General features: G+C 34.0%; 3 protein-coding genes across 4 annotated transcripts; all 3 read left to right on the forward strand.

Annotated features, from left to right (window-relative positions):
* The first annotated feature begins 1,678 nt into the window (after window positions 1–1,678).
* Window positions 1,679–5,438, forward strand: LOC105765088 (uncharacterized). Its single transcript, XM_012584006.2, has 4 exons — window positions 1,679–3,451; window positions 4,155–4,301; window positions 4,531–4,647; window positions 4,725–5,438. Exons 1-4 carry the CDS (start codon window positions 1,931–1,933, stop codon window positions 5,325–5,327), a joined length of 2,388 nt encoding a protein of 795 aa, XP_012439460.1. The 5' UTR covers window positions 1,679–1,930; the 3' UTR covers window positions 5,328–5,438.
* Window positions 5,439–7,996: 2,558 nt separating this feature from the next.
* Window positions 7,997–11,955, forward strand: LOC105765089 (uncharacterized). The gene is made up of 10 exons (XM_012584007.2): window positions 7,997–8,184; window positions 8,602–8,661; window positions 8,780–8,819; window positions 9,347–9,525; window positions 9,664–9,702; window positions 9,805–9,891; window positions 10,264–10,324; window positions 10,624–10,748; window positions 11,453–11,544; window positions 11,678–11,955. Exons 1-10 carry the CDS (start codon window positions 8,137–8,139, stop codon window positions 11,790–11,792), a joined length of 846 nt encoding a protein of 281 aa, XP_012439461.1. The 5' UTR covers window positions 7,997–8,136; the 3' UTR covers window positions 11,793–11,955.
* A 3,028-nt stretch (window positions 11,956–14,983) lies between these two features.
* Window positions 14,984–21,320, forward strand: LOC105765090 (E3 ubiquitin ligase PQT3-like). 2 transcript variants are annotated; one of them, XM_012584008.2, is made up of 15 exons: window positions 14,984–15,872; window positions 16,105–16,201; window positions 16,398–16,479; window positions 16,623–16,789; window positions 16,885–16,961; window positions 17,373–17,438; window positions 17,537–17,693; window positions 17,786–17,934; window positions 18,037–18,201; window positions 18,295–18,594; window positions 19,021–19,062; window positions 19,172–19,421; window positions 19,608–19,727; window positions 19,948–20,026; window positions 20,518–21,320. In XM_012584008.2, exons 1-15 carry the CDS (start codon window positions 15,707–15,709, stop codon window positions 21,178–21,180), a joined length of 2,580 nt encoding a protein of 859 aa, XP_012439462.1. In that variant the 5' UTR covers window positions 14,984–15,706; the 3' UTR covers window positions 21,181–21,320. The 2 variants fall into 2 exon arrangements, with proteins under 2 accessions (XP_012439462.1, XP_012439463.1); XM_012584009.2 differs by having other exon boundaries at window positions 17,382–17,438.
* The last annotated feature ends 303 nt before the right edge of the window (window positions 21,321–21,623 follow it).

Genomic DNA, 21,623 nt, shown 5'->3' on the forward strand with positions numbered 1-21,623 from the left:
GAAGCAGAGGTTCCTAGTGATACCATTCTTCCGGTGAAAACCTCATCTATGCATACACATTGCCTTGTTAGTGTGGATAATATGAGTCTCAACACTCAATTTCAGGTTCATAGATGTGATGAGCGTATACTACCTTAAGGCCCGACAATAAGATTAAAACTCAAGCAAATCAAACCAAGATTCGATTAAAATCAGTATGCGAGGACGAATTTTTTTAAGGAAACGAGGAATGATACATGCATGGAATAGATGAAATGTATTAAAATCAATTCAACCAAGCTGTCAAATTTCAAGCTGAAAAGATTAGTCGACTTGCGACAAATTTTTGGATGAAATCTGACATTTTTAGATTAAGATGTCTTTATAGTATTCGAAGATCCATCTCTTAGTTTCGAAACACACTTCAAATCACTCGATTTTGAGTTCGGCAACTTAAGTTATAACCGTTTTAGTGAAGATTGCGCAAGCGGAATTTCTGGATGAGATTATTACGGAAATTACAAGTTTCGAGCTTTTAACTCGAGTTTAAATCATATTGGTTTTGGGTTTTAGGCTTAATCTCAATATTGTATTTATCAGCTTTTATTACAAAGTTTTCTTTCTTGGAGAGGAAATTAGAGCCGTTTGAAAGGTTTGTGGATTTTCTTGTTTTTAAGGCTTTTATACGCCACAATCTTTTCCATTTATTTTCTTATTTATTGTTCTAAATTTTAATTTATTGTTCTATTTTATTTATCTTAGTTATTTGTTTTAATTGACTTGGATTTGATAGTGTTTGAGTTCTGTTAAAATCCAAATTTCTTTTCAAATATTTAGAGTCCTAAATTAAATCTGCGAGTTAGATAAACTTTATGATCCTATTCTACATTCATTTGTATTAATTGAATGTTTGATTCTTAGTTGAGATGGTTTGTTTAGAAAGTGCACAACTTCCATTATTACAATCAAACACATTGGTGAAATGACAAATTGATAGTGTGGCTAATACCTTCATGTTATGGCTTGATTCTTTGGTTGGTAATGGTGTTATTGATTAACTTCAATCATCGCTATAATAATTAGATTCAAAATTCAAATCCTTTTTTTAGAGAATTTTGAAGTGAGCTAAAATATAATTGCAACATTATATTAATGTCAAATTTTATATTTTTAAAGGAATAAACTTTTTATTTTTGGTTTTGGAGAGGGTATAATTTAATTTTAAATTTTGAGATAGATTGGAATACAATTTTACCACTAAATTAACTTAAAACTTTGCAATACTTATAGAATTAAAAGATAAATTTTATTTTTTTCGGAAGTAGGACCCTTACATACCCCATCTAATTTCGCCCCTGGTCATAAATTTAAAATAGATATTATGGGTTATAAATTTTTTAAGGATCATCTTGCAGGTGGGAGATGATTTCATATTCTTATTTAATAAGTATAAAAACAAAATTTAAATTATTCTTAGAATAATACCATTTCAGTAAAAGAATTCATTCGATAATTGAAGAGTTATAAGAAAGAAACAACATAAATTTCAAACTGAGGTATCAGTCAGCTTTAACTTTATTAGAGCTAAGAAATCTTACCAACATTTATTGCTTTCTTTGATTGGCAGAGATTTAAAAAAAAGAAAGAAAAACCCGTATTAATTCAAATCGGCAACGCAATAGCTCTACGGTACCACCGAAGAAAGTTATGCCGAAATTCGGCCTTATCCATCATTCTCCATCAAAAATCCTCTCCCCCTTAAAAACGCGCCACATTTGCTTCTCCTTTTTATTTAAATTAGAAAAGTTAAAAACATCCCCCTCTCTCTCTCATAAAGCTTAAGGCCAAAACCCTTCCTCTCTCTTTTTCTTTCCCCCTGCGTCTCTCTTTTCCGAGCAAAGCAAAAACCCTAATCTCTTTTTCTTTTTTAATTTTGCCGTAAAATTTAATAATGCTCCCTCACTCGTACGCCGTCGATTCCCTTTCACGATCCCAAGACCTGGCCTCTGCAATCCTCGCCTCCACCACTCCCTCCCAAATCTCCGCCACCTGCGCCTCCATCGATTTCTTCCTACAATCGCATTCACCTGACCAATCCCGCCATTTCTTCTCCATCACCTTCCCTATCCTAATCTGCAAACTCTTCGGCTTCGATGACGCCTCGTCACTGCCTCCTCCGCCACCGTCTCAGAAACCTCCGTCCAATGGATGGGTCGAACTTGCCTCTCAATCTAGCCTCCCAGATTTATCCTCCAAAATCTTCTCTCTCCTTTCCCCAAACGGAACCTTGATGAACTCAATTTCAGCTGTTGATCGACATTCCCTTGTCAAATACGTTTTCCCTGTTGAACGCCTCCCCGAGTGGGTCCGCTTCATGTTGTCTAACGAAAAATATTTCCGGGTTATATCCGATTTGTGCCCTTTCTTTAAAGGTAAAGTCAAGGAAGATGCTGTTCAGGGCTCTTTGTGTCAAATTCAATTGAATGTTTTCGAATACTACCTGTTTTGGTTCGCTTATTACCCCGTTTGTAAAGGGAACAGCGAAAACTTGGACTCGAATTCTGTAAAACGAAGCAGGAAGTTTAGGTTAGAGAATTGGACGCGCTCAATTCGGGGGTTTTCAGGGTCAAGTAAGCGTGAAATGGAGCAAAAATTTGAGGGTAATCTTTATATACAGCTTTTATATGGTTATCTTCGTGCATTTGTGCCTATATTTGATTTGGGTGCTCACCAACCCTATCGTAGTTCAATTTTGAATTACTCTTTGAAGTGTGATGGTTCTGTTATAGTTCGTGCTGAGTTTTTGGTAAACGTTTTTGTGCATTATTGGTTGGTTGATAATGATTTTTCGCCACTACCTGTTAATGTATGCAAATCCTTTGGTGTGTCGTTTCCGTTTAGGTCAATGTTGGGGGAGATCCCACCAACAAGCGGGCTGGGTGAGGTGGTGAAGTTGTTTGTGAAGTACTTGAATTTAAGCTCAGTGATGAGTACAGATGGGTTTGACAATATTGAGTGTAATGAAAGTCCAAGGTGGAGAGTTTCTGGTGGTTTTGACAGTGGGGGGTCAAGGGACTTGGTTTCCTTGTCGCCTAGTGTGTGTTCGGTTGGTTCTTGGAACTCTTGGATACAAAGGCCATTGTATAGGTTTATACTGAGAACATTCCTGTTTTCTCCTGTGGGAACTTCAATGAAGAATACATCTCAGGTTTTCTCTGTATGGGTTAGTTATATGGAGCCTTGGACAATTAGCTTGGATGATTTTGCAGAGCTTGATGTGGTTATCAATGGATCAAGTAAAGATGTGAGGAATCAAGAAACAGAGTCTCAAAATTCTGGATATTCGCCTGTATGGCAAGCCTTTGTGCTGTCTAATTTTCTATACTACAGTTCACTGGTTATGCATTTTATTGGGTTTGCACACAAGTTCCTTCATACAGATCCAGAAGTAATTGCCCAGATGGTATTGAAGGTTTGCTTCTTAACTGTAGCTATTCTGGAATTTGTTTAAGTAAATGTTGTGTATATTACTTCTGATTTAAATATGATGGTCTAGCCATATATATAAGGTTGGTTGAAGCCAAAAATTCTGGTTGCAGTCGGATAATCCTAACTAGTCTGCCCTATAGTTATGAGGTTATTTAAAGGTCTGAGTTTCTGAAAGGACATTTTTTTTCCTTCCTTCACATTGTGAAATGCTGGTGTATGGAGCTCTCTAGTAGGCAACTCAATTTGGGTTGCTGTGGTGGGGTGCTTCGGTTGTTCTGACCTAGGAGATTAAGCCTAGATTTTGAATTGTTCTATAAGCTAAGCCCCAAAATTGTATGTGTTTTAGAAGAGTTATGGCAAGTGACTTCTAGAGGAAGATATTTCTTTTGATGACCTTACAATAAAAGTTTGTCTAGGCTTGCTAGAAGCATGTTCATGGTTTTAGGGTACAGATTCCCTCTCATTTTCAGTCGTGGTTGAGTATCATCTTATAGGCTTCCAACACTGTGTTCTTAAGGTGTAGTAACAAGAGAAGTATTAAGCTGAATGCTGAAATAAGGCAGATAACAGTGTGCACTTGGTAGTGGTAATTGGTATATGTACCTAGGCTTTCTTATGATTTAAGGTAGAATACTCTCTTCTATTTTTCTTCTAAGAATTTTCTCATTCTTTATCTTATTTTACAGGTTATAAGTTTGTTGACATCCTCTAAAGAGCTGGTTGATCTTATAAAGAACGTAGATGTGGTTTTTCATTCTAAACAAGCTGTATCAAGCAAATCAGCACTCAATAGCTTGTATAGAATTGTTCCTTCAATTCGTGAACAATTGAAGGTAGATTATGAACTGAATCTCTATACTCTTTCCTTTCGCTCATCTGTTTAAGCAAATAAGGCTCCAAATCTAGAGGTTTCATTTTTTTAAAATTCATTTATCAGTTCGTAATATTTTCTAAGGTGGGTTCATTGGGCACTCCCATATTTGTTAAGACTGAGCATATATGCGCAATTGTCTGTCTCAGCATCACATTTTATTTCACCATTTCTTTTATTGGTGACATCAGGATTGGGAGGATGGATTATGTGAAAGTGATGCTGATGGATCTTTCTTGCATGAAAACTGGAACAAAGATCTAAAACTCTTTAGTGATGGGGAAGATGGAGGACAACGACTACTTCAGGTTTTTTTAACTTTTAACATTTGTTAATCTATAGCAATACGTGTTGTCATCTGTTGACAATGATTTTGTTGGTGTAGTTGTTTATATTGCGTGCAGAAGCTGAGTTGCAAGGTGGTGATATTGCACATGCGCCCAGCCTGCAGATCATAGATTCATTAAAAGAAAAAGTGAGCTACTTGTTTGGTGGCTCTACGGTGAAGCCAATTCCAATTTCACCTGAACTGAGACAGCCTCAACACACCCGTGATGAGCTCTTCAAGCCCAGAAGAGTTGGCGACCAAACATCATCTAATGTCACATACAAGGGTGACTGGATGAAACGCCCCATCTCCGATGATGAGGTTGCATGGCTTGCAAAGTTGCTTATTTGGTTATCCAGTTGGTTGAATGAAAGCCTTGGCCTAAACCGCCCAGAAGATAATGATGTGGGTTCTAAGTGGTTCTATGTGAACATCCCAGGTGATGCAGTAAACCTGAACGGATCAGGTGAGATCGTGAAAACTCTGGTTTGCTTAATTGGTTCTTGGCTTTTAATGATGGGAACAACAACAACGAGATTAATGAGAAAACACGGTTTAAGGATAAATCTTAGGGTGTTGGCTTCCAAGAAGGTGGTGATGGTGTTGCTCATATTTGTTGTATTTAGTGTATTGAAGAAAGCTTGTGGATTGTTCCATTGATAGTGTAAATAAATCAAACATACGAATAGGGAGGAAATGGTTCCCAGTTTTTTTGGATTTGATCCCCTAAAGCAACAGCAACGTGTGAAGCAAAGAAAGAAATTTTGCAAACCCCTTCTTTTTTTCTCTTTCCTTTTGAACTCCATACAGATCTCTTCCATTACTTTTTTTTTTTTTGTCTATTATTTCCTATTTCGTTGGCTTATTATTATATACTTCTTTTTGGTCCAAAGTTACATATTGGGGGAGTTGCTATTTATATTTTATAAACTTGAGAAAACATTAAGTACAAGCAGGACTGGTTTTTAATTTCGCATCGAGATATTAAACAGAATTCCCCTGTTTATTAAAAACGCGCGATACTTTTTCGCCTAGTTATACATATTGTTGTTTTCAACTATATGGGGGATAAACCCATCTTCCTTTCCAATTATTGCTCTATCATTCATCTCCAACAATAAGAAAACAAGCCATTAATATGCAACACAAAAAAGCTTCATATGACAGCTAGCTAACCAGGTGGTTGACACAGTATTGGTTTAGGATTTGAAGCGTCAAAATCAATTTTCCTTTTTCTTTCTACGGATGATCTTGATGAATGTGTTTTCGAAAAACAATGATATTAATGGATGAGATTGCAACAAAAATCAATGAAATAAAGGAAGAAAAAATAACTTAGAATTTCCTTGATCAAAACTTTAAAGAACGAAAAAGCTTGGATCTATTAAGAAAAACAGTATCGTCAGATTTGTTTGAAACTTTTTCCAATTAGCTTGTGAAGAATTCATTGAATTATGAGTCTCACTATTTTCAGCGACAGACCCTGAATTTTTCTCCAATTTGGGAGAAATAGCTTCAATTTTAGTTAGTTGATATATTTCACTCTTAATTGTAGATATACGAAACTACTCCTAATAGGACAAAATACAAGGAGATGGTGCTATCAAATATAAGTTTAGTGCTTTTCTTCCTTTTCCTTTTTACTGGCTCTCGTCTCTTTTCTTATTTAAAAAGAAAATGAAACAAAATTGAAGAAGAGTTGGAGGTTGGTGAAGAAACTCCTGATATTTAAAGTCATTGTTATGTTTATCAATGAAGAAAAGGCAAAACACATGTCAATAAAAAGAATCCCATGGAAGGCATATGCCTATGTGGAAAATAATTGATGATCCTGTATAGAAGCATTTCATATATTTTTCAAAAAAGAATAAATTTTATCACATCCCATAAATCCGTTCCAAGCCCCTAAAAACAATGCTTTCCCTAAACTGAATTGAAACTTATATAAAAAGGGTGCAATAAAGACCAAACGTGAACAAAATAGTGTTGCCTTTTATCCCTAAAAAAAGAAAAGAAAAGAAAAAAACGACAGGTATCAATTGAGATTAAGTGGGGATTCATTTTAACTATTGGTGTAGATGGCATTCCGGGAAACCATGTCTAAAATAGTTATTTGAATTTAATCCAATTGAATTTGTAAATTTATTTTAGAATTTGAATTTTTTTACTATTTATATTAAATTTAAGTAATTTATTCGAATCTAATTAATTAAATTATCGGTGGAATATTTGAATGTGTTAAATATTCCAACTTAATAATTTCAAATAATATTTTAAGTGAAAATTTATAATGCAATTTGAAAATCCAAAATAAAATGAATTTGTATGGAAAATTTTGAATCCATAAAATAAAATTATTAGAGGATTACTATTTATAGATACTACAAACAGTAATTAAAATATTGTTAAAATCTAATAAAAAATTGAAGATTCATGAATATTCTAATCCGACAAATAAGCTTGGATATAATGGTAAAATATATTGTATTTTTAATGAGGAGACATAGGTCCAAACCTTAGACACAACATCATTGAGAGAGATAGTCACAAACCTCGAACATAAACTGTAAATTAAGAGGGACACCTCAAACTCGTAGCTATGGCCTATGAGAAGCTTCTCTTGCTGCACTTTTCCCATCTTTCTTTTTTTTCTTTTTTGAAGATTCTTCTCCTCTATCTTAAAATGTCTTTGTATTATTATTATTTAATTAATCATTCATTATTTTCAATTTATTTTTTCAAATATGTATTTTCAACCCCAAAGCTAATTTTTGTTAATTTTGTCTAAATGTTTAATGTAAAAAGATGTAATAATGTAATATATATTGATACTCCTTACATAATTGGATAGTTTTTTTCTTCATACTTAAAAATAAAAGAAGAAGAAGAAAGTGTAATATTTGTGAACTACAAAAACATATTTTACATCATTAGATATTTCAAAAATCACATTAAAATACTTATAGAATGAACGAAAAGAATCAATAAAATACATAATTCGAAAAGTAAAAAAACTAAGATTTAATTATAACAGAAGAATTAAATTAGTCAAAATGTATAGTACAGGTATCTACATTATAAGTTTACCAAATAAAAACATAAAATTGACTTTAACAATTCCGGAACACGTCGAGATTTGAAACATTGCCAATAACATGACGCCATGTCATCAAAAGATGCAATAATTACCGGATCAAAATCTAAATGACTAAAAAGCCACTAAGCAACATTCTCTATCCGCCGAGTTCATCCGGCAACAACAGAAATCATCGAGGCTAATTTCGTAACTTAAATTTCCACGTATTTCATCTCAGATCGCCTGCTTCGATAAAGAACAAACGCATAGAAAACAAGATTTCTTCTATTATTATTTTTTAATTTACTTTCCCCTCATGTGTGATTAAAGTGTAGAGAATTCGGATTAAATCTCGAAATCGAAGAATTTAATTTCAAATTCGAGATCTCGTCCATGGCTGCCCCTTTTTTTTCCACTCCTTTTCAACCCTACGTGTATCAGGTAACGTTCTTAAGCAATGTTTCTTTTTGCTCTCAGCCTTTTACTGATTTTTTGCTTGTTTCATGAGAAAACTAAGGTAAAAAGATTCACAAGCTGGCGTGAAATTTTAATGGAATTTAGGCTTTACTTTTGCAGTTTATCTGTTAGGATTTACTCGCATTGTTGAAGCTTTGTAAATTTTGGGGTTTCTTTAATTAGAGCTTACTTTAATTCAATTTCTCTTGAAATTGATCCGTTTATAACCAAGTTATATACAAATTTGTATAGACTGCAGTAACCAAAGTGTTAGCTAGTTTGTTTGCCGAATTGGGGAAACAGTTTCCGAATGAAACTAGAATGTTAATGTTGTGTAGTTTGGATGTCTGAGCATGTATGTTTATATCCGCAATAATCTCTTGTTGATACAAAATCATGTAGAGTCCGCAAGATGCTGTGACCCCATTTCAAATATTGGGGGGTGAAGCTCAAATAGTTCAGGTACTTCCAAGGTTTTATCAAGAAATTTTCTTTTGATTTTAGCCTATGATCTCGTACCTACATTGTAAAACTCTTTTTTTTTTTTTTTAATCTTGGTAATGGTTCTTTCATTTACCAGATAATGTTGAAGCCACAAGAAAAGGTTATTGCAAAACCCGGTATGTTATTTTTCTTTTGTTGTATCCCTTGGTTGGGTTAATGCTACTATAGTCTTGTGTTTTAATATAGGTATGTGGTCTTCATGCTTTCATGATGCTGGCCGTCGTCATAGTTTAATTATTTTGGTGATTATACACTAATGTCTCATGGTAAATTCATGAATGATGAGGCTTTCTAGATATTGTGTTAAGTAAATTCCTGGTTGCTAGGCTAGGAGTTTAGCTCTATATTCTACGATTTGAAATGCTACAGTTTCTATTGCCAAGATCATATTGTAGTACAAGTAGTGGCTAGAAGTGTCAAAGTTGAATATAATGGAGAAGTTACTTTACTATCAATTGAACTATCTAGTTGTATCCTATTGGTTTTGCCTATAATTACGATCACATTAGATCCTCTACTGAAGATCAGTAAGGAGTACTGCTTGATCAATAAGATGATTGGCTTGCTGCATTTGTTAGTTATTGTTTGTTATCATGTAAAATTCAATTCATGCAAAGTTGATGTGGACTATAACAAAATGCAGGTTCCATGTGCTTCATGTCTGGGTCCATTGAGATGGAAAATACTTATGTCCCTGAAAATGAGGTAGGCATGTGGCAGTGGCTCTTTGGCAAGAGCATAACTAGTATTGCTCTTCGCAATAATGGTCCAAATGATGGATTTGTTGGCATTGCTGCACCTTCTCTTGCAAGGGTTCTTCCGGTTTGTATTTCAAACTCAATAATTATTTACTTATTTATAGTGCATGTCATGTCTGAGTACTTCATGATCCCAAAATGGTTGTTTGTTAATGCTAACTGTGAGCTACATGTTGATACTGGTTCATGTTTATTTTGACAGATTGATTTAGCAATGTTTGGTGGGGTGCTTTTATGTCAGGTAGCTGACTTGTTCAAGGGAATTCATTTTTGTTGCAAAATTAGCTTGTTTTTTATTGCACTAGTTGGTGTCTTAATGCCATATTGTAAATTTGTTTTGTAGCCAGATGCATTTCTTTGCTCTATCAATGATGTGAAGGTCAATAATACAGTTGATCAGCGGCCACGGAATGTTGTAACTGGTGTAGAGGTGACATAACGATAAATTAATTTTCTTCTCATTTTTCCTTCATCTCTTGGATGCTTATGCAAGCTGTACTTGAAGATCGAGTTATTATCCTGTCCACCACCAGTGGAATAAAAAAATTCCAGAAGCAGAGTTCGGACATTGACATGTGTCCTTTATATTATTTTTAAAAACTTTTAAATTTATTTTAGGGGCAAATGCTAATGTCCTGAATCTGCTTATGGAATATTTGTATTCCACTGGCAGTGGACAGAATAATTACCCCTCAAAGATCTTTTTCAGATATATTTCAGATTTGGTTCCTTTGGTTTAGTTCACAGTTTTTTTAAGCTGTTTTTATCCGTGTATTTGATGGATGTGCTATTGGCATAACAGGGATTTCTGAGACAGAAGTTAACTGGCCAGGGGCTTGCATTTATCCTTGCTGGTGGATCTGGTATGTAGCTTTTCTTTCGTACGTCCTTTAGTCGTCTTTTGAGTTTCTTGAGTTCAAAAGATAGCACATTAGAGGTCATGAAAGAGCATGTTCTATTTTTCTTATGATCTTTTTGTTTTAGCCTTCCTTTCCTGGAAAGTTAAAAGAAAAAGAAAAGGACAAAGAAGTCTTTTCCTATTGTTTAGCCAATCATTGATAACATATTCCTTTTACTAGTTACAGCAAAATTTTGACTTTATAGATTTATACACCTAGGTAAGCTGACCATTGGGATTCTGTGGGCTTCTTTCTTTTGCTAGTTGTGCAGAAAAATCTTGAGGTGGGGGAGGTATTGGCAGTTGATATCTCCTGCATTGCAGCCCTTACTTCTTCCATCGATGTTCAAATCAAATACAATGGTCCGATAAGAAGAGCAGTCTTTGGGGTAAGATGCTTTCGGTTAGTTCTTTTCTCTGATACGGAAGTAGTTGAGTGGGGGTACTGGTGCATGTATGTTGTTCTTTTTACAATTGTGTGCCTGTATAAGCATTTTTTATTTTATTTCAGCCAACAATTTTGTTATTGTTAACGGTATTCCTTAGGGTAGCGTTTGGAAACTAAGATTTTAGAATTTGGATTTGAATTTCAAAAATAGTGTAAATTAAGTAGTAAACTATTTAGAAATGTCGCACTCATGTTAATTTCTCAAATCCATGGATTTGGTAGATGCCTATTTAGTAATGAATTGAAATTCTTAAAATTATTTTGGATTTGACAAATCCATGTTTTATACTTTTCTAATATACATTATATTGAATCTTAACTAATTTATCCATAACATATGCATTTCATTCTTACAATTTACATGATAAATGGAATTCAAATTCTCAAATCCATGTTCCCGAACAGAGCATAGAAAAATTAGCGATTACATATTGTTAATCTTTGACAAATTATGACGTGAAATTATAAGATTGTCATCTGGTAGCTGCCACTGTTGTCAATAAAAGTCAGATCTTCTGATTCTCTATTATGAGCACACTGAATGGCACTTGGTTGATTACACTACTTCTTCTTAGGACTTTGTTCAATGCCTGTGACTGGGATGTTCGCATATGGCCTTGTAACTTTTTTTTGTTCTTTCTGCAGGGTGACAATTTGGTTACAGCCGTTCTAACAGGACCAGGAATTGTTTTCATCCAGAGTTTGCCATTTCATCGTTTTTCACAGCGAATTGCAAGGTAAAATCTGGTTGCACCATCCACAAAAGCCACCTGCTGTATCTTAATTTCACTTTCCATATCTTTTTGTACTCCATTTTGACCATCCACAAGGTTTTAACAGGATGAATAAATTGTGGTTTTGGTTTTGCAGGGCGGTTACATCTCCGAACATGAGAGAAAATCCCAAGTTTTTCGTTCAGATAGCCATTTTCTTTTTTCTAGCTTATGTGGTGATTGTATCTTCTTTGATATTGACCGATGTGTGAAAATGTCTTCTTTAATTTTTATTGACCAACTTATCACCCCCCCCCCCACCCTTTTTGTTCTTTATTAAACATAGATTACGTAGATCACAGTGTTTGCTTGTTGGAAAGAAATGTAAACTCTTTTGTTCTTGAGTGAAAATGCTAATTTTATCTCTCTTTTTTATATTAATAATGTATACGGACTAAAGTTAAATTGAACTGTATTATGAGTTAATTTTGGACTTTGTCCTTGTATTCTAATTTTAGTGAAATTTTTACATAAACCATGGGTGGATGACATTTCAAAACTAGAAGGATTCACCTTCGGCCATCACTGGCATAACTGGGATAACTCTACAAAGAGATTATCAGATGGGCCTCTATATTGGCAAATGTTCGTTTTAGTTTTATTTTTCAGCGGTTTCTTTTGTTCCTTCCAAATCTCTATTGCTATTGGACGTTGGAACTGTATCAAGATGGTCAATTCCACTTCGATACTGTATGTATAAGCTGGAATGCTTCATTCTAGTAGTAAACCAGACAAGTTTTGAATTTTGTTTCGATCAACTAATAGCAAAGAATAATTAAATAGATTTAGATTTTAATTATGTTTTTAAATTTATTGAATTTTATATTTGTATTTTAGGTGTTGAATGATGAATTATTATATACATAATATTGACTTTAATATTAACTACATTTAGCATAATAATTAAAATTTTATTTTGATTTATTGTGGAATGTTTCATACACTTTTCAATCCAATTAACCCTATTGTAGGCTTCACAAATGAGTATTATTAAATATTTCGTTAAAATATGCCATAAGTTTATGTATTTTTCGTAATTTTAAAATTTAGTCTTTGTATTATTTTTTTAGGATTTAGTTCATCTACTTTTAAATTCCAAATTTTAAGTCCAATTATTAACGCTATTAAAATTATTTTGTTAAATACAAATTCACTACAACGTCGTTATTTTAGTTACATGATTATTAAATGAGTATCTTTTATATTTTAAAATGTCACACCAATAAATTTAATAAAAATTAGCAGTGTTAAGAATTAGACCTAAATTTTGAAATTTAAAAAGTAGAGGACTAAATCCCTAAAATAAAAGTATATGAATTAAATTCCAAAACTATGAAAAGTGCATAAAACATATTTTAACCTAAATATTTTTATGATTTGCAAATAAAGTTTCATCATCTTAAGCATGTAGGCAGTTAGGTTTGAGATTTTAAATGCTCATGTTTCGTAATATGAAAATTATATACGATTAATTACTTAGTTTTTATTCAAATGAAAATTTATACATTTATATAAGGCGAGACTCAAACTTAAAATCTCAAAATTTTTAGAGTTTTAATCTTACTATTAAATCAAGGCATTTCATTTTAATGATTGGACAAATTACTTCATCATGAAATCTTTATCAATATTAGTATTTCTGTAAGTTTTTACGAGTGTATGATATGTTGATATAAATTTTTATTGTCATCAATTTGTTGAAACTTAGGAGGTTAATAATTTTCTAGTACATGACTTTTGCGTGCTTCTATACATACATTATTTGTTTGATCTTTCATGACTTTCTTGAGAAACTCCTTGAGTTGATTTAAAGAAACATTTTAAAGTTGGTCAACAACTTTGGTTTGACCATTTCTTTGAATTTTGTTGGTAGGGGTTTGGTTGCACCAACTTATATATTTAATTGAATCTCATGAAAACGTTTTGATCACCTATTCAATTAAGTTTTGTTGCAACAAGAAGAGTCATTTGTCTCTTTAGAAGAGTAGTCATATATTTATATTATTGTCGAGACTCTTCGCAAGTGACATCACAAATTTGATGAATTTGATGTTTGCAGAAAAGAAATGAATTGCAGAGATTATTTCACTATGCATGCTAAAAATTTGCAAATAAATTTTGAATTAAATATTTGACTTCAAAATTTTGAAGACAAGCATTAGATTATTTGAAGACAAATTTTGTTTACAAAACTTTTAAAGAAATTATGATCTCTAGATATTTATTAAATACAAAAGAATTATTTGATTCGTTTCTTTAGTGGAATCCAAATTTTGTTTTATCTTAATATTAGGTGGATGTGGTTTGTTCTAAATGTCGTGATAATTTGTTCTTATGAGATTTGGAGAGATGTTTGCTTGAGAACTTAATTCAATTTGAATTCAAGATTCTTGAGACTTTATTTTGAAAATGATTTTAGAAAGAGTTTAGATTTAAGTTTATTTAAGATTGATCTTGGATGGTTAAGTTTACTTCAAAAGTTGTCAAGACTTAACTTTAAGAGCAAATTTTATCTCTTTTGTGTTCATGCAATTGAATTGTGGGTCAGCAAAAAATTATTTGTGTAATTTTTTTGAGATTTTTTAAAGAGCTCTTAGTATTTAATACATTATCTTCAAGGCTCAATTTTAAAAATTCGAACTTAGTTTTGAAGTTGTGAATAAATAAGATGATTTAGAGTAAACTCTTTTATAGTGGCAACTATTTAGATAAAAATTTATTATCAAATATAAACTAATCATTTGAGTGTTTTATAAAGATTAAACTCTTTTATTTATTATTTATTTATGTTAATTTAAATTAAATAGAGATGAAATAATAATTTATTACAATTAGGTATAATGACAATTTTAACTATTAATATTTACTCTTCTTTATCACTCTCATCATAATTTTTTTAAAAGCATTTTTTAAATTTAGTGAAATTATTATTATTCATTGAAAGAAAAGTGAAGATCCTTAAAATTTTAATGCCACTAATTTAAATGCGTTAGTGGCAATCCATGTATATTAGCAGAGTATATACAGCTTATTAAAAATTTCGAAAAAGTTGATAAATATTAAAAAAATTTGCCTACTTAATATTTTAACACTTTATCAAATTTTTATTGAAAAAGATTAATTTAATTAATTTTTGAAAGTTGATGATGAAAGTGAAAAATAGTGAAAATGACATTAAGAACATTGTAACATTAATTTATTTTAATTTAATTAGTGATAATATAAAATATTATTATTCATTCATTAATTAGTTAAGTTAATGTAATAAAAACACAATATGCAATATCATTATTTCAACACACGATAATTTTAACTAATTTCGTGGAAAATTGTTTTTGATCAGGACGGCGGCACTTGCACCGCACGTGTAGGCCATATGGCGGTCCAATATAGATAATTTTTATTTTATTTTTGTTGAAGGTCCAGATTCGGTTATATCTTTTCGATAACCTCTTCCCAAATTCCTATTTCCCCTTTTCTGAAACCCTTTACCCAATCTCATAGCCCTAGAGATTCACGATAATCGCTAATCCTTTAAACCTCTCCAATCTCTAATCGGGTTTCTACAAGCTTCTAATTTTCTTTTTCTTCACTATTCGGCGCATCAGAATCTCAAGCTTCGAAGTTCCGGAGTTTATGTTTGAAGATCCATCCATCGTTGGATTATTTCCTGAAGATTTATTTTTGGTCGCGTTTTTACAAGATCTGAATCGGGCGGATTGATTGATTCAGAGCGATTCTTTAGTACAATAATCGGTGATCGAAGAGTTCGTGTGAATTTGATGATCTAAGAGCAAAGGGGCTTTTTTATTATTCCCTACGATTTGCCCTAAACTTCTGGTTTTGCTGAAAGATTCGATTTATTGGAACACTTCGTGGAGTTACCGTCAGAGTTGATATCTTGAAGACAAAGCGCGGGATTTTGCATCTAAGAAGGAGCGAGGAGTTTGGTTCGGTTTCTCTTAGAATAAGGAAAAAAAAAGCTTTGTACTGTTTATATTTGTTCTTTTTTCAAGTGAATATCAGGCCTAATATTGTTTTGAAGGCCAATAAATAAGTTCATATTTCCTTTTCTGTGTTTTTTAATCATTACTACAATTTTTTAAAGAGGAAAGAAACGTAAAAAATGGCTGTTTATTACAAATTTAAAAGTGCAAGAGATTTTGATTCAATTTCCATGGATGGTCCGTTTATAAGTGTTGGTACTTTGAAAGAAAAAATATTTGAATCAAAGCACTTGGGCAGGGGTACGGACTTCGACCTCGTTGTCACTAATGCACAAACTAATGAAGGTTGGTCTTTGTCAATGCTTTGGATTTCTTGTTTTTCATTAAATCTAGCATAAAAATATCAGTTAGGAGTATGGCCAAATCTTCCATTCTATTGGAATTCTCCTCGGGGTCTATCTTGGCTCACTCTTTGTTTCTTGACTGGATATTAAGATTGTACTTTAGTAATTGTATTCGTTCATGAAATAGTTTGTTTGTAGTATTTTATAGACTCGTTTTCTCTTTTCAATTTCAGAATATCTTGATGAAGCAATGTTAATCCCAAAAAACACTTCTGTATTAATTCGCCGGGTTCCTGGAAGGCCTCGCATGCCCATTGTTGCTGTTCAAGAGTACTATCTCAATCCTTTAGATGCATAACCACTCAAATATTTTAATTTTAGTGACCTTGTTAAGAAAGCAAGGATGAAAGGTTCAGTTACCTGCATGAAGTTGATGCTTTGTGTGTTCAGATTAGTTCCGACTTTTAGTGGCTACTATTGCGAGAGAACACCTGATTCTAGGTTTGCGCTTTTTTCTTCTTCACAGGCCTAAGGTGGGAAATCAGATTGAGAATGCTCAACTAGAAAAGAGTAACTTACTGGATGCTGATTCATCTGTACCCAAATATGTAAGCTTCACTTTTACATATTTTCCTTGATGAAAATTGGCTTGTCTTTGTGCTAACGTTTTTTTGCCTTTGACAAATGTTGAGTTTATCAGAAAAGAGAAAAATATAGAACCCTAATGCGAGGCTTGTATTTTTATTTGTAGCCTGAAGACTCTGAATGGGATGAATTTGGGAACGATTTGTATTCAATCCCTGAAACGCTGCCGGTGCAGTCAAGTAATCCACTTCTTGATGCTCCCCCTACCAATAAAGCTGACGAGGACAGCAAGATTAAGGCTCTAATAGATACACCTGCCTTGGATTGGCAGCGGTGAGATGAGTGCAGTTTTCTTTCTTTCATTCTTTTTATTTTATTTTATTTCTTGTATTGGTGCAATTTTCAATCTTAATTATCTCGATTTGCAGCCAAGGTGCAGATGGCTTTGGACCTGGTAGAGGCTTTGGTAGGGGTATGGGTGGAAGGATGGGCGGGCGTGGTTTTGGTGATTCTCTTATGCCCTTTTTAGCTTCATTGCATTCTTTATCATGGTGGTGGTGGTGGGGGGGGGGGTGTCTTGGTGGGTAGGGTCATGAGTTCCTGTATAGGATGTTCATTTAATGTTAAATGTGTTGGTTATTTAAGCTTAATCTTTTTCTGCTGCTTATTATTGTGGTATAAATGTGCCTTGTGCCTTTGCTTGTTAGTGATCTATGTAGGTTAACTGAAGTTGGAACTTCCACTTTTTTGGTGCAATAACATGTAACAATTTTTTGTATAAACTTGTTTCTGCTTGGAAGAGAGCCGTTCATTCTCATTTAGATCAGTAGTTTTTGAAATTTTGTGGGACATTTTATTGCTGTAACCATTCTTCTGAATAGTGTTCTGAGCTGAGATTTATTTGTTTCTCATTGAGGTCTATTAGGATTGGAGCGCAAAACACCTCCTCAGGGCTATGTTTGTCACCGTTGCAAGGTGCCTGGTATGTTGAATTTACTTTCTTTTTTTCTTTTTTTTTATTTATTTGCTTTTTGATCACTTTTTAGTGAACCTGTGGCTACTATGGAATTTGTGATGCAGGGCATTTTATTCAGCATTGCCCTACAAATGGTGATCCAAACTATGATATTAAAAGGGTGAAACCTCCAACTGGCATTCCGAAGTCAATGCTAATGGCAACACCAGATGGCTCATACGCATTGCCAAGTGGAGCAGTTGCAGTTTTGAAGCCCAACGAGTAACTGTTTTGTCTTATTAGTGTGGTTTTGTCTTCTGCTTGTAGGCAATTTTATTTGTCATGCTTGAAAACTAATTTTTGATTTCCAACAGGGCTGCTTTTGAGAAAGAAATTGAGGGCTTACCTTCCACTCGTTCTGTTGGTGACCTTCCACCTGAACTCCATTGCCCATTGTGCAAAGAAGTAATGAAAGATGCTGTTCTAACTAGCAAATGTTGTTTTAAGAGTTTTTGTGATAAATGTGAGTTTTGTTGCTTCATTTTCCATGCATCTTTGGTTCTTTTCCCTGTCAAATGGTTTTGTATAGGCGTGTTGAAGCTCACTTTAACAAAATGTAACTCAGGTATAAGGGACCACATTATCTCAAAGTCAATGTGCGTATGTGGGGCGACCAACATACTCGCTGATGATCTTCTGCCAAATAAGACCTTAAGAGATACAATCAATCGTATACTGGAGTCTGGTAACAGCAGTGCTGACAATGCTGGAAGCACTTTTCAAGTTCAAGGTTCATCATTTTGATCTACTCAAATGAATTCACTTTAAAATGACTCTATGGCGTATGTTCTTTTTAATGATTTGTCCTGTCTCTCAAATTTAGATATGGAATCTGCGCGGTGTCCACAACCAAAAATTCCATCTCCTACTACATCTGCTGCATCTAAGGAAGAGCAGAAGCTAGTATCTGTAAAGGAAGAAAGTTCTTATGTGAAGGATAAAGCTAATGAGATTAAAGTAGCTATTCCCCCACAGCAGGTCTTGGAGAAAGTAAAGACTGCTAAACTAGCTGATGCATCCGAGGCCACATTGGAGTCAATGAGTGTGAAGGAGCCTGCATCACATGGGAGTGCCCCACTTGTGGAGGAAGAAGTGCAACAGAAGTTGGCTTCTGGAGAGGCAGGTAATTATGATTTGTTTCGTAATTTATTTGTTATGTTGGTTTGGCCAAGTTAAAAGACAACACTTAATAACATTGGTACTGATCTCCTTCTGGAAGTGGTGAGATTTGGGGTCAAACCTGGTTGGAAATGCTTGGTGTGGGTTATCTCATTCCATTTTGGCCTCAGTACCATACCTTTTCTTCAAAGCTTGTGGCTGGGATATATTTCTTGTGTCATTTTCTAAAGAAGTTTCCAAATGCATCTATTAAGAACATAGATTCTTAAAAGGCACTAAATTTTTGTCATCTTTCCTGTTTCATCTAGCACTCTTGAGTTGATTTTATGTTATTTGTGTGTATTATGGAGAGAGTAAATGTATTATTTTTTAGTGGAAATGAGGAAAATAAATGGATTGGTGGTTTAATTTTGATCCTTTGCTTCTCCAGGAAAGAAAAAGAAAAAGAAGAAGGTTCGTTTGCCAGGAAATGGTAGGTCTGCAGCCTTTATTTTGTATTTCGTGATGGTCCAAACTACATGTTAGTTTCCTAAAATCATTAGGATTATTTCTAACCTGAATGTTATTCGTTTTCATTACAGATTTGCAATGGAAAGCCCCTCAGGATCTTGCAGCTGAGAACTATATGATGTCTATGGGTCCCTCTGCCTATAACCCTTACTGGACTGGTATGCAGCCTGGGATGGATGGATTTATGGGTCCCTATGGTGGAGCAATGCCCTATATGGGGGGCTATGGACTAAGTCCATTTGATATGCCATTTGGAGGTGTTATGCCTCCAGATGCTTTTGGTGCTCAAAATTGTATGTTTCCTCCTGTCCCACCTCTGAGGTATGTGTGATATTTGTTAAATAGCCTATGCCATTTTATAGCAGTCGTGTTTGGTGTTGCTTGAGTTTGAACATTTTTTTTTTTCAGTTCTGAAAGAGCTATTGCCTCGTATATCTTATGATTTGTTATGCAACTTGATGCCATCTAGACATCGATGTTTGAATTATTGAATTTAATGGTTTGTAGGGATCTTGCGGAGTTCGGAATGGGTATGAATGTTGCCCCACCTATCATGAGCAGAGAGGAATTTGAGGCTCGGCAAGCTGCTTTGAGGAGGAAGCGTGAAAATGAGAGACGAAGTGAAAGGTACTGAACATACTTTTCTCATTCTGAACTTTCTAGGTGCACTAATTGTTCTTCAATTGGACTTCTTTCCATTGTCCTTGGAATAACTCTTAGTCATTCATGTGAGTCCTGATATCCCCTGAAAAGGGCTTCCTATAGTTGTTAAATAATATCTTTCTGTTCACAGAGATGGATTTCACATGATGAAATGGTTTACTTACTATTTCCAAAATAATTGCAGGGAGTTCTCTACTAGAGACCGGGAATTTGTTAGGGAAGTAGGCAACAGTGCTGATGTTTCGTCATTGAAGTCAAAATCTGTATGTGTTCTTTATTTTCCTAGCTTTGTTTTATTCTTGTTGTTTGTGATGCCAGGAGTTATGCTACATGATTTTTAGCAACCGATTGGCTAGGGTGCGCCTAGTTGTAGATACCAATTTTGTTTGTCATTAAGTAAATGCGATTCAATGGTTGTTTCAATTGGCCCTTCTAATTTTTACGCTTTAAATTTTGGCTATGAACACATGGTTCCACTTAATTGATATTGAGAGGAAGAATATAAAACTTGGATCTTTCTGGCAGGCTGTTTTAACTCGGACCTACACTGCAAAGTTTTCAAATTTCTACATTTCTCGTTTTCTGAATTTTTATTCAAATAATTTCATGGCTGTTTACTCTTTACATTGGAAAATGATGAGCACATGGAGTTGGTCAGAGTCAGAGTTTAAGTGCTGTATATCTGCCAAGTGACATCAGAAGAATAAGATGGTCTGCTGATGGTGACCATTTCTATTACGTTTGTTTGTTGCAGAAGCCTATTCCACAAATGTCAGGTGGTGACTGTCGCAGCGAACCTCTACGGCATCGATCAGAGAGGACCTCCCCAGAACGTTCCTTACAGGACCATGAAGCACCTCCCCACCCTGCAAAGAGGAAAGCTGACCAGCATCATGACCTTGAACGTGATTATGACTATGATGATCGTGACCATGGTCGTGATCGTGAACGTGATTGCCATCATCATCATCATGATCGCTCTGAGTCTTCCAAGCATGCCCTTGAACCTGCTATTAAAGCCACTTCCTCGACTGCTACTGCAGGAACTGATAAGAAGCCAAAGGCAAGTGTGTTTTCTCGCATTAGCTTTCCTGAAGAAGAAATTAGCAAGAAGAAAAGGAAGATATCTTCTGATGCACCTGCATCTTCTGGCCATCACAAGCCATCCTCCAATGGATATGATTACAAGACATCTTCCTCTGCCAAGCCAGTTTCTGCTACAAGTAGTGGTGGCGGGAGAAAGAGCAGCAGTCGCAATGCTGTAGACTATGAGTCGAGTGATGATGATAGACATTTCAAAAGGAAACCATCGAGGTACGAGTCATCACCGCCGCCATCGGCCGAGTGGGAAGAAGAACGGAGGCACTCAAGAGGATCAAGGGAACGGGAGCGTAGCAGCTATAGTAAACATAGATAGTATGCACTACCTTTGCACCGTTATGATACTCTTTTTAAGTCCTAATGGAGGGATTTGTGGGGAAAATGATACATTTTTTTTTGGCTTTGTACTTTGCTAGTGTCTTTAATAATTAAAAAAAAATTTCCAATTTAGTATTATACTTTTTTTTCCTTATCGAATGCTTTATTATTATTATATATACATGTATTTGTAAATGGAAATTCTCAACCTGGACACTTTTGTTTATGAAAGGTATAAATATAAATTAATTCGTAGTACTTTGGTTCAAGCAATTTATATATATATATGTAGTTTTAAGTTTAGTGTAATCATATATATAAAATTTTAATTTTAATTCAATTCTATATAAAAGTGTAATGTAAAATTGTACTATTTGTAAAAGTTGAATTAAATTAAAATATTGTACATGCAATTTAAAAAGTACATGAATAATTTGTAAA

Source organism: Gossypium raimondii, chromosome 12, assembly GCF_025698545.1.
Source record: "Gossypium raimondii isolate GPD5lz chromosome 12, ASM2569854v1, whole genome shotgun sequence".
In the NCBI taxonomy this organism is placed as follows: Eukaryota; Viridiplantae; Streptophyta; class Magnoliopsida; order Malvales; family Malvaceae; genus Gossypium; species Gossypium raimondii.

Coding starts and splice junctions, on each gene's coding strand:
- LOC105765088 (XM_012584006.2), top strand. CDS start 1,931: ATGCTCCCTCACTCGTACGCCGTCGATTCCCTTTCACGATCCCAAGAC. Junction 3,452..4,154: donor TTGCCCAGATGGTATTGAAG/GTTTGCTTCTTA, acceptor CTTATTTTACAG/GTTATAAGTTTGTTGACATC. Junction 4,302..4,530: donor CAATTCGTGAACAATTGAAG/GTAGATTATGAA, acceptor TGGTGACATCAG/GATTGGGAGGATGGATTATG.
- LOC105765090 (XM_012584008.2), top strand. CDS start 15,707: ATGGCTGTTTATTACAAATTTAAAAGTGCAAGAGATTTTGATTCAATT. Junction 17,694..17,785: donor GCAGTTTTGAAGCCCAACGA/GTAACTGTTTTG, acceptor GATTTCCAACAG/GGCTGCTTTTGAGAAAGAAA. Junction 19,422..19,607: donor CCTCCTGTCCCACCTCTGAG/GTATGTGTGATA, acceptor AATGGTTTGTAG/GGATCTTGCGGAGTTCGGAA.
- LOC105765089 (XM_012584007.2), top strand. CDS start 8,137: ATGGCTGCCCCTTTTTTTTCCACTCCTTTTCAACCCTACGTGTATCAG. Junction 9,703..9,804: donor GTGGGGTGCTTTTATGTCAG/GTAGCTGACTTG, acceptor TTTGTTTTGTAG/CCAGATGCATTTCTTTGCTC. Junction 11,545..11,677: donor TTTTCACAGCGAATTGCAAG/GTAAAATCTGGT, acceptor TTGGTTTTGCAG/GGCGGTTACATCTCCGAACA.